Source organism: Boleophthalmus pectinirostris, unplaced genomic scaffold, assembly GCF_026225935.1.
Source record: "Boleophthalmus pectinirostris isolate CB_2022bp ecotype Guang Dong unplaced genomic scaffold, ASM2622593v1 HiC_scaffold_18, whole genome shotgun sequence".
Taxonomy (NCBI): domain Eukaryota; kingdom Metazoa; phylum Chordata; class Actinopteri; order Gobiiformes; family Gobiidae; genus Boleophthalmus; species Boleophthalmus pectinirostris.
In genome coordinates, this window is record NW_026571133.1 from 12,104,171 (window position 1) to 12,116,756 (window position 12,586).

At 38.7% G+C, this 12,586-nt stretch overlaps 1 protein-coding gene across 1 annotated transcript in view; it reads left to right on the forward strand.

The window, feature by feature from the left end:
• The window catches only part of mdfic (MyoD family inhibitor domain containing), a 32,611-nt gene extending 25,614 nt beyond the window's left edge, over positions 1-6,997 (forward strand). Inside the window, exon 6 of the mRNA XM_020920034.2 lies at positions 3,806-6,997. Coding sequence (XP_020775693.1) covers positions 3,806-4,056 — 251 coding nt within the window. The 3' untranslated portion in view covers positions 4,057-6,997. The remainder of the gene's footprint in view (positions 1-3,805) is intronic.
• Positions 6,998-12,586: the final 5,589 nt, after the last annotated feature.

The following is a 12,586-nucleotide window of genomic DNA, read 5'->3' on the forward strand; positions in this document are numbered from 1 at the left end:
TGCCACTGCTCTACCACAGCCCCCTCCACACCACTCGACTGTTAGTCACAAAACTAACCTCCACTGACATCTGCGTAGAGGGCTTATTATAGTCAGACACTTTCCATGAAGCTTTGAAATTCAAATGGAGTTTAGGAGCCATAGGTTAGCCCTTTATACAATATATATGTGTTTAATTTGTAGCATATTGATAATACAGGTCTACCTTCTCTCACCTTTTAATGACGATGGAGCATGACCTCTCATATTTATCACTCCTGTCAGACCAATGACAACTCTGGCAGCTCCTGGGGCTTTTATTTGCCTTAACAACAAGTCAAATGGAGCGTTTGCAATGCAGGGAGGCCGTCACTTTGTCAGGTGCAAGGCCGAGGTGAGTCCAGTAATGAAGGTGGTTGGCTGGGCTCTGTGCATTGGGGAGATAGGTGTGACCATCTAACGAGTTCAGAGAGCACAGGGGGCCTATTAAAAGTCCTGTTGGGCCCCTGAGTGGCCCTCACACCTCTGTGGGCCCCTCCATCCCGTCAGCACCACCCTGGCTATCATTAACGCGGCCTCCGCATCTGTGTTTGAGGAGATGCCTGTGATCTGTTGTTCTTTCTACATATGTGTGTTTTGTGATGGGGTGGTTCTGTGAGATGTTTCAGAGAAGAAGGCACTCGCTTTTGCTTGCTCTTAAAAGTTGATGTACTGCATTGCTATACATAAATCTTTGTTCGACTTGAAATATGCATAAGTCGAGCAATACGCAAACAGAGTGGTTACGCTAATATTCCAGACACGTTGTTTTGAACATCTTAATTTATAAAGAACAGAAGAGCGAGAGTGCAAAAACAACTGCTAAACAAGTCTGTCTCATTATGGCTTTTGTCTTCCTATTTGCAGACAGCACCTCTCCAAATCAATATGTTCACTCTCAACTGTTTATTTCCCTCCGGAAAACAGCCAAGCTGTTGTGTTTGAATGTTTACACGGATTAACATAATCTGTTTGCCTGTGAAATTAGCCTCCTAAACAGCCCCTGAACACTGGAAATAAAAGGCATAAGCTAGCAGGGGTTAGCTCAGGGGATTGGGCAGATCTCTGTGTTTCTTGGCACAGGATGCTGGCACTAGAGTCGGGCTGTGATAACACCAGGCTGCTTTGTTTTAATTGTGTGTAATCACATTTATCCGTGGTGTAAACTATAGAGCAAATACACGTGCACAATTAGCCTTCTCTAATAATGAACTGAGTGAGTTCTGGCTGGAGTTTCTCTCTCTCACTGATTATGCGGCGCTCTGACAGTGCATGTAGTGGACCTCACTGCAGTCCGCTGACCAGGCTCTGTATGCACCCTGACCACTTCCTTGGCCACCAAGGCTTTGCCTGATCAATCTCTCTGTGTGTTGATGTCTGGCTGTCTTGCACTTTCTCTGCTCTTTGTGAGTTGAACTGTTTTGCACAGCTTGCTGCTCTGAGGCCCATCCAGCTTGTTTTGTGTCATGCTGCTCTCTTTTTTTGATGTTAGCTTTCCAGATGTCTCAAACTATTTCCTACGAGGCGCCGGACTGTTTTTGGCCCTGGATCTCGTGGACTTCATAGTGACGCTGACATTAAACAGCAGCAGTGTCAGCCGCTGTGCTGTCTGCTGCTTGGATTCACTCTGTCTCTCCTTCTGTCCGTCTGTCCATCTTCCTCTGTTTTGTGCAGATGTGCCTTGTGTCCAGCTCTCTTGTGTACAGTGTACTGCCCCCCCACTCCCCTCCTCCTCTGCGGCTTTTCTAAGATCCACAGTAATCACTGGTGTTGAATTATACATCCAAGTGAATAGCAGAGCCGGTCGGCCGCTGTTTAATGCCTATGTACTGTGTTTAGATGGTGTTGGCAGTCGACTGTAACATTGTGAATGCTGCCATGGCTATGCCCTCTGGGCCCTCAAACTTTGTTATTCTGAACTTTGAGGTTTTGTGCTCAGAGCTGCCCGGGCACTGTTCATTATTCCCATTGGCATTTTGTAGACGTTCAGATGGCGGTACATAGCAGAAAGAGAGTGAAGTTTTCTTACAACTTATTCGCCATCTTGAAACAACTCCTAAATCAGCTGTAGTGTGATCTGCCTGTGAGTTCAAGCGAGATGTTGAGAAAGTTAGATTAATTGTAATGCATACCCCATCACTGCAGTGTTACGGCCTCCGATAAGGATAATAAGATGCATTCAAACTTGAGGCAGCTCCCTGATACGCACACACTGGCTCGTTTCATGTTCCCTATCTATCTTGTTTGTATCACAGGCAGTGGGTGCTTCTGGTCAGCGCCGCAGCCCTGAGCATTGAAAAAGCAGGAAAAAAATGTGCTCCACTTTGATTAATCAAACATGAGCATCCAGCGGTCCTCTGCACTGCTTTAACGCGCCGTTCTCCAGCTCGCCTCCTTCACTTTCCCTCTAACCCAATCAGTAACAGTGCTCTGACAGCTCCAGATGGGCTGATGAAAGTTATGCAAATGCTCCCTGTTTGTAATGCTATTTTTCTGCATCCGTCCACACCATGTCTTTAACGCACAGACCAGAGCAGGGAACTTCGGGGAGGTTCGGGGAGATGGGTTGGCTCTGAGAAAGGGGAATTTAGTATCAACTGATATGGCTTTGATATATTTATTACTTGTCTAAAACATGTAAACAAAACAGCTCAAAATGAAATGGTTTTCAAATGTTGAAATTAATACTACTGGAATCTTAACTATCATGAAAACTTCCAGTTCTCATCAGTGTGTTGAACATTTCTCAATGCAAACTCTTGGTAATATTTCAACTATTCACTCCTCAAGCACTCACACTATCAGTTGGGTGAAGTGTCTTTCCCCAAAACATTACAGCAATATATTTTGTAAATATCAGGGTTTGAACCACCGACTATGAGGTTAGTGGATGCTCTATTGAAGAAAAAAAAATCACTTTTAGTAAAACTGTTTTGACAAAGCATATAAAAATTCAGTGGCATGCCCCGTAGATGAGGAGTGGGGAGGTCAGATGTTAATGAGTGGTGTGAGCCTGGTAAGCATTAAGCCTGTATTTGGCAGAGACACTCTTGGACTGTGCTAATCATTTTAGTGTGATCATGCAGGCAGTTTGCATGATAATGTCACAATTATTTAACATGGCGCTAATCACTGCAACAGGACCAGAATCAGTTCTTTGAATTTCTCTGATTTCTCTTAACCCCCTGCCTTCACTCAACACAACTGCACTTTTTGTACATAATTATATTGTGATGTGCTCAGAGTTGAGCTGCCAAAAATGTTCTAAATTTTAGCCAACTCTCACCGTATTGTTAATATTGTTAAAATTATCCCCTGAGTAGAAGTCAAAACGAGTAATCCAAATAGTATTACACAAAAGTAACTTCTTAATTAAGGTTAAGTTTAGGTGTTAGGGGTCAGGTATTTATTAGGCAGTAATTAATTAAGTAAATCTAAAGATGTACCAAGTAATTTGTGTTAAAGGTATACTATATTTGAATAGCTGATTGTTATGCAAATGTAAAAATCAAATAATGTCAAATAATTGTCTGTCATAACACAAAAAAGATCATGTGGACCACAAGGGCAGTAAACCAACAAAGGCATTTATATTTGTTAAATTATCCATAGGTTTTAGAATGACTTAAAAATAGGATCGTTTCTACAGATCATTTAAAATAGAGTAAAAAAGGTCTAGTAAATAGGATAGTATGTCAATGTAAAACAACAACAAAAAAGAACATCAGTTGTAATATTAATATTTTTCAGTCTTCAAAGTGTTATGTTTTTGCTTCTCTCTGTGCAGACTGCTGCGTGCACTGCATCCTGGCCTGTCTCTTCTGTGAGTTCCTGACCCTGTGTAACATGGTGGTGGCCCAGGCCTCCTGTGGCACGTGCACTTCAGAGGCGTGCTGCTGCTGCTGCCATGGCGACGAGCTGGGCGACGACTGTAACTGCCCCTGTGACATGGACTGTGGCATCATGGACGCCTGCTGCGAGTCCTCCGACTGCCTGGAGATCTGCATGGAGTGCTGTGGAATCTGCTTCCCCACATAGACTCTGAGAGGAGAGAGATGGGACAGTGAGGACTCTGGTCACTTATAAAACAGTGAAGAGGCTTAATCAAAAGTGACTGGAAAATTGAAGATGGACTAACGATTCTGTGCTTCTCAAATACACCAGATGGACTCGAAATCTACAAAACTACTACACATTTCCCGTAATAACTTGGCTTGTCATGATAACACACACTGAAGACATATATTTGAACAAAATGTTGCGATAAATGTTAATATGGAAAGGACTTCATACAGATCCCAGTATTCCTTTTTAATGAACAATATGATAAAAAGCTAGAGTTGTAGTACATGAATGGCAGAATGGATCACTTTAATACTTTGTTAGTTTTTGTAATGAGTTATTGAAGTTACTTATTCTACAGCTCTGATCTAATCACACTACAAAAAAGTGCAAAGAAAAGATACATGCTGTAAATACTGAGTCTCAACAGTGAACCATAAATCAGTATATTCATTATAGTGACAGGCCTAATAATAATTTGAACTCTACTGACCTCCTACACACCCAAAGCCTCATTAAGTTAAATGCTACTAAAACCAAACACACAAACACAATATATTGATGATGATACATTGGGGAGATGTACAGTATGTGACCCGATATCAGTATGCTGTACTGGCAATGGGAAAACAAACACCTACCATGTGTTTAGTGTTTTTTTTCTGAAGTAGTGGTGCATTATTCTTAAACCTTCAGGACGAAAGTATATGATGAGGTCTGCCTTTGGGCGTAAGACTGAAGATTATGCAGACAGAAGAGAGAGAAAACAATAGAGAAGCATGTTTTCAGTTTATTTTGTGAAAAAGTATTACTTTTAAATAGCTATGTTTAACAGGAAATCTAACTATATTGTAATAGTTTTTGTTTTATATTTGTAGGTCTGATATGTACACTTAACATAGCCTACTCGTCCTTTTCACTTTAATGGATCTTCTTTCACTTGAAGATGACTTTACAACACTGTAGTTTTATAGGGCTTGGGGAGTTTTTAAACCACCTGTCATAAAGCAGGAACTTGCTCTTAACATTTTAAAAACAAAATCTCAAAATTAAAATACGTTTAAACTAGGGGTGTAACAAATAATTGAAATATTGACCCTCACAATATATCGAATTACAAGTCTCTTTGCTTAAATTAAGAGTTAGGGTGCAGCAATAGCTAAAAAAAAGACAGAAGGGACTGCATAGACCATGATCCTTTGCTCCATTTCAGTGCAGACTACATGAAGAAATAACAGTTCTAAACACTTTTGAGTCTTAGTTCCTTGGATTTTATTAATAGTTTTGTTAGCTCTGCAAAATATCACAATAAATATCGTACTGTGAGATGTATATCGTGAAAATATCGAGATTTGGATTTTGTTACATCCCTAATCGTGAGCCTTCCCACCATATCGTGAGCTTACCCACGATATCGCAATAAATATCGTAGCCTGAGGTTCTTTCCATGATGATATCGTATCGTCAGACTTGGATATCATTACACCCCTAGTTTAAACGTAATACTATGATCAAAAAACTTTTTATGACTGGTGGTCTAATACTTGTTTCTGAGCTCTGTATGTGATACTTAGATGAAATCATATACAATAGAATAGAGATTATCTTACACAATCTGTTATAGCACTGTAGAACAAACTTGTGAAATGTCAATCAGGGCAAAGTAGAAAGATCTCACTTTTTTCTTGAATACTTTCGTTGCAGTCTTTTATAGGATTTTGGAATATTTGTTTATTTTAGGATTGTTTTACACAGTTTTTAGCAGTAAAAAATAGGAGGTGGAATGAGTTGATAATGTACAATATGTGTACTTACACTAGGAAGTATCAGGCTAGTCTCTTACAAACCATGATATTTAAAGGTGCATTGTGTAACTTTTCTGGTGGAAAGCCCATCAGATGCTTTTCTCCATGATGATATTGCTTTGTCTGGAATGTTTCACAGTATAATATTAAGCATTTCTATCTTCATGAAGACCAAACCAGGCCAAGTTACAGGTCAGATCTGTGGAAAGGGATCCCCACTCACAGTCAGAATGCCTGTATTTATAGGTATGTTTGAGCTATTAAACTACCTGTAATTTAATAAATGTAAGGTAGAACTGTTTAATGTCATACTGTGGAACATTCCAGGCAGAGCAATGACATCTCCATAGAGACAAGTAGGTGATGGACCCTCAGTCAAAAAGTTACACAGTGCATCTTTAAATCAAAACTGCACTCAAAACATGACGGATTCATCTCTTGCTATAAATCAGTTCTCAAACTGGAAAAAAAACAACACAAATATTTTTACAACAGTTTTGCAGTATTATTGAGTACTTAATGCATTTGTATCTATACTTGTGACTTGCTGGACTGCACTCTGTAACTGATGGCGTGTTGGGAATCAAAACATTATGGTTAGTTGCTTCATAAGTGGATCTGACCATGAGTCAATTCAGAGGAATCAGAGAGTCACATGGGTCAGTTCCTGTTCTTGTGATCCTCTTTTTTTTTATGTGCATAAGTTTATTTTTAATACTGGCCTCATTAGCTGATTGTCTAAACTCCCGTTATTAACACATCTACTGTCACACGTCATATACACTCTTGGCTAAGAATTAGACTTTTACTGTAGGTTTAGGAGATAAGGTTAGGGAATAGGCTCCAATCATGATGTGCTGAACATTTTCTGAACAAAACTCATTTTCTGATTAGTTAACCGCTGTTTCACTGGTTGTAATGGTTCAAACAGATAATGTGAAGACTTTATCCAAAAAACAATAATACTACAATAATTCTACAGTGACCCGGTTATTATAATGTTATTCAGAGACTCATTCTTTCTAGATTAAAAAAAAAAAAAAAAAAGTGTAAAAAAATGTGTACATTACATGCAATAAAAAATCCAAATAAATGAATTTTGAAGAACAGAAGTGTTTTTTCTTATATACATATTCACGTATATTTTATGAAACAATTTATATCTGACAAGAAGTTGCTAGAAGTGCATTTTCAAGGTCAGAGTGATTGATTATTGGTTGTAATAGTCATCTAAGACCCCAAATTCCTGGTATATACTTCTCTGGCTCAAGTTGAAAACTATAAGTAAATGTACATCAATTAAATAAATATTCTCATTTTATGCCTGCGCAGGTCTGAGTGAAGGGCTGTGCAATAAAGACGGTGTTATCTGAAGTCGCGATTCAGTCATTTCCAATCATCAATCGAGTTTTTTTTTTTTTTTTTTTTTTAATCCTCTGTCAGTAAAGCATGTGGTTGGCAGCAGAGTTCAGACCTTGGAGGAAGAAATGCAGCTCTGTAAATTCTTTAAATATCAAATTAAAAGCCTGTATGTAATCCCTCTGTGGTCCAGGTATGATCCATAGCAAAAAAAAAAAAAAAAAAGGGCCACAACGATTATGCAAAATATGACTCAGACACAGTTTCACAGTGTTACACCTAGGTAACACACAAACTGTAAACAAATAGGACTTGTTTATAGAAATGGGACAAGATTTCATGAGATAAAACTGCCACGATATTATGCGCACATGAGGAAAATGCTTTTGTGGCATTTGTTTCCATTTAGATTTAGATTTAGATTTAGATTCATCTGGGTTAGACAAAAAGAGTTAGGAAAATGACAACTCTTGTGGAGGTATGGTTCCCAAAAGAAGGTCTACTGCAACAAAAATATTAAATTAGGAAATGTTAGGACAAAACTGCAAATGGGATCGCACAATAATTTTATTATAAATTATTCCAAAACTCATGTCTTGTCTTGAGGAAACTGTGTCTTGTCCCACTCCTAATGTAGCCTGATTCATCAGCCGGTTTCAGTTCGTAGAAACCGTCTGACCTCTCATCACTAGAATTTGTTCGCTCGATGGTAGGTGGGTACTTTTTTTTACTCAACCAATCACTGCTATTTGGTTGTGACGTGTGTAATGCGCCGTTAACGGGGCTAACTTATATATTAAGCTTTTCCCAAATCCCTTAGGGAGAAGGGCAACAATGTCTTCCCCATTGATAAAATTCACCAAACATTCTCTTTGTTACATCTTTAAATCCTCGATCTCAGGAATCGTTGACAACACAGAATGTTTGGCTCTTGGCACTTCAGAGGTTTTTGCAGTCTGTCAAGTGTATTCTGATTTATGACCTAATCGCTAGAGAGAAATGAAATTGAGCGGAGGCACTAGGTGGCGCCAGCCTGGCTACCCCTTAATGTTTCTGTTCAAGAAATCAATATTGAATGTTATTTTATGACATTACGATAAAATCAAATATTGAGATCAGTCGATATAAGGGAAAAATCGCCCAGCCCTATCCAAGTGCAGTTCAGGTCTGGTTAGTGAACAAATGCCCTAACCACACCTTCACAATCTCACACTCACAATCTCTTGCATATCTGTACACGTCTTTCCTTTGCTTCACCTCCGCTGCCCTGTACACATCCTGGTTATATAAATACACTGAAAAACACACCTCCCCTGTCCTGGCCCCTCTGCTCCCTCTGGTCTATGGTCTACAGTCTATATGCCCTGCTGTTCACCTGGCTGCACCATTATCTAGACACCAGCCCAGACCTCTGCTGCGAAGGACCCCCTGCCGCTCGGAACAGCAGTCTGACCTTCAGCCTACACCACCCCCCGTTAACCCCTCAATTAACCCCCGTACACCCCCCACCCATCACCGCTCACCCCCCCAACACCACCCTCACCCCTCCCGCACCTATCTTTACTTCCTTTTATCATTTTCTGCCTGGATACACCCTGGCCGCTGGAAATTACCATCTTATTTCACTAATGCGTTTGGGAAAATATCACCCGTCCCCGAAAGTCTGTAATCACTGAGGAGTTGGAACTTTTTTTTTTTTTTTCTTATACTTTTCACTTTATTCCTTCAACATGTGCGCGGAGGAGAGTTGGGAATATTAAAATGTTCAGGTAGAGTGTGCAGTGACCTTTTCACAATGTCGCCCACCTCTCCACTCGTCCAATCAGACCCCCTCTGATCAGTCACTGTGCGCCGGATTGTAATGTCTCTATTAGGGCGGACTCATTGTTTCTGTTTGGTGCTCCTGTGATCTCAAGGTCATTTGTCTTTACCATATTTAATACATGAGAGTGGGTTGAGGCTCCACTGGTCAGACTTGTCACTGCAGCTTTTCTGAGCAGAAAGACTTTTTAGAGTTAGAAGCAGAGGTTGAAAGAACTGCCATCAAGTTTTGTAATGTGTGTGTGTCATGAATAGATGTAAAAGAAAAGACATTTTTAAGTTTTCAGTAGTAAGCAATTCTCTTCTCAATTTTAAAATGGCGCTATGATGTAATTGGCAAAGACAGTAAAGATAGAAAGAATTGCTAATTTATGAAGTACTAGTAATCTTTCTTGGTAATGCAGCAATAAATAAAAATAATTTAAAGTACGTAATATAATTCTTTATAAAACTGTTACTCAAGCAGGAAAGTCCCACTGAGATTACTCATCTCTCTTTCGAGGGAATCCAGGCCCAGACTGCAGCGCATCATTACATCAGCAAACATTTAGACCAGGGATCACCAAACTTTTTTCTCTGGGGGCCACATTATTGCTCCTGAGTGTGGTGGGGGGCCGGGGGCAGGTAGGCCGAACACATGCCGTTGAGCAGCCAGTCCGCTTTTCATCTGCCGAGTCCTGTCTTCTCTCGTTTGCCCTCGCAAGCTGGTATACTCTTTGTGGATGGGTTTCATAGTGATGACACAGATTATATTCTTTGAAAAATGCAGAACTCTGCACATGCATTGACTGTTTGATCTCACACTTGTCAGGTGACGAAAATTTAATGGCAAATTTGGCAGCAAATGTAAATATGTCATATAATTATTTAAATATAAATACTTCATATAAATATAATGTTTTTAACTAAAAAAAAAATTAACAAAGATGCAGACGTGTTATTATTTTCCAAAAAGTCATTTAAAAAAATAGGCCATGACAACTTTTGAGGATGGCCTCATAGGGCCAGTTCAAGTGGTGGGGGCCAGAGGGGCTGGGGGCGATTAAAAGGGCGTGGTGGGTCGGAGGTGGCCCGCGGGCCTTAGTTTGATGACCACTGATTTAGACAATAATGAAGATATCTGAGCTCATTTGAGGAGGTATCAATACTGACAAAGGTTAAAGAAAACAGTTTAACCTTTTCCTATCAGTTAAGAAACTAGAATCATTTTGATTTAAAAAAAAAAAAAAAAAGGATTGCATGAAACAGGTCATTACAACTTTTCTGTTAAGTGAGACCAGAACACTAAATACTAATTTAGTTTGCAATAATACTGATAATTAATGAACGTAATTTTTCTAACCATGTTTAATGAATAATATAATAATAATACATTGTAGTCATATAGCACTTTTCAGGACTCTCAAATACGCTTTACAGAACAAGTATTAAAACAATAATAAATTGTAATAATTATTGTAATAAACAAATAGTATGGGAAAGATTAAAAAAAGAACAAAACAGTGAATCATATGGAGAAAAAGTTAAACATAATTACTATTAAAGTTGAATTAGCTTTTTCTTCTAATTTTCAACTTACTATTTTCTTCTAATCCATTATTTGTCTGATAAAACTAGAAAAAGCAAATCACTGACATCTCTCTCATTAGTGTGCGTCAGATGAACCCTCAACAGTAAATATACATGTTTGAGGCCACAGCTTTTTAATTGTAATTAGATATAATTACCTTGTTTACTTACCACATAGTCGTATTCTCTTTCTCTCCTCCCTTTCTTCCTGCACAGTTTCAGTCTTTGAAGCAGAAATGAAATGGTTTATATGAAAAAGCAGATGGCCACATTATTGCCTGTGCTTCTGTCCCCTCCTGCTCACAGTTGTGCTTGTTGTGTATTTAGTGGCCATAATACGACTAATTAAACAGGACAAGAGGGGTGCCTGTAATGTGCAACGCGCTTTTATTCACCATCTGTTTATTTCATACATGTAACATCAATGCAGCTTTTGATCAACAGCAGAAAATAAGGCAGAACAAGCCCCCCACTCCACCCATGCACCCACCCATACAGTGTGTAATAGCCATCATTAGCAGGCTGTTAGCATGGGGGTGATTCACTTTGATACATTTCATATGTTTAGAATAGTGTTATGAATCATACACGTAATTGCCATCATTATGACATGTGCCAGATTGGATTGTCAACATGGTTCTGCTCGGGGGTTTAATGTAGCCCATGTAGTCCGGTCCAGCGCAACAAGTCTCAGAATAGAATAGTCAGAAATATAAAAGAAACTATGTCCAGATGTCTGCATAATTAATGTTTAAGTCAAATAACATATTGTAATTATTGTGCATATGTTTAATAATAGAAAAACACATGGACTGTGGTGGATACCTCTGCCACCACTCCACAGTGACACTATTATTTCATTTAATTTCATTTACATTAAGTTAATTACATCACACATAATTTAATTCCTTTATTTAGACTTATATTCTAATTTGGGTGCACAGATTTTAGTTAATATAAGTCTGAATTATTTACTTACACTTTTTTTTTTTTTTTTTTTTTTTTGAGTGCTGGATGGAGGACCCTTGGGAGAGACCATCAATGAATCAACAAGGGGGGAGCACTATTTAGTTTGTTTTAATAAGTTTGTTTGTCTAGTTTTTTTAAGGTCATTTTATTATCACTTATTATTTTCTGTATTACAATGAATTGCCTTCTTGTTACTTTGATTAAGTTAGTAGTTTAATTATTTAGTGTAATTGGTCCTCCCCCTGTTCTTTTGTCTGGTTAGTTTTGTTCTGTTCAGTTTGATTTACCTTACCTCAGTTTGGCCTGGATTTTTTTTTTTTTTTTTTTTGTTCATGATTCACCTACCATTTGTTAAATTATCTCTTTTTTGTTTTTGCCTTTCTGTTTGGTCCACTACTTGGACATTCTCAGTTTTCAGGTGTAGCATGGTTAAGTTAGCCTGATTCATCAGCCGGTTTTACTTTGTTTCACTTCGTACAAACCGTCTGACCTCGCAGCCTTAGATTTCATTCGCTTGATGATAGGCGGGTACTTTTTATCATTTAACCAATTGCTGCTATTTGGTCATGACGTATGTAATGCATCGCTAAAGGGGCTAACTGGTATATTAAGCTTTTCCCAAATCCTGTAGGGAGAACGACAATAACGTTTTTCCCCTTGATAAAATTCACCAAACATTCTCTTTTTTCCGGCTTTAAATCTCAGGAATTGTTGTCAACACTGAACATATGACTCTTCTCTGATTGACTGGTGCCTGAACTTGCACTTCTTGGGTTTTTGCGAACCATCTATTGTGTTTTGATTCCTGACCTAGTCGCTGGAGAGAAATGAAATTGAGCGGAAGCACTAGGTGGCACCAGCCTGGCTATAGTTAAGTTACCACAATGTAGAATACAATAGTTAGAAAAAAAGTTTAAAAAAAATTTAAAAAGAAAAAAGAAATAAAATGAAAGTATGTCCAAATGTCTGTAAAATCAATATAG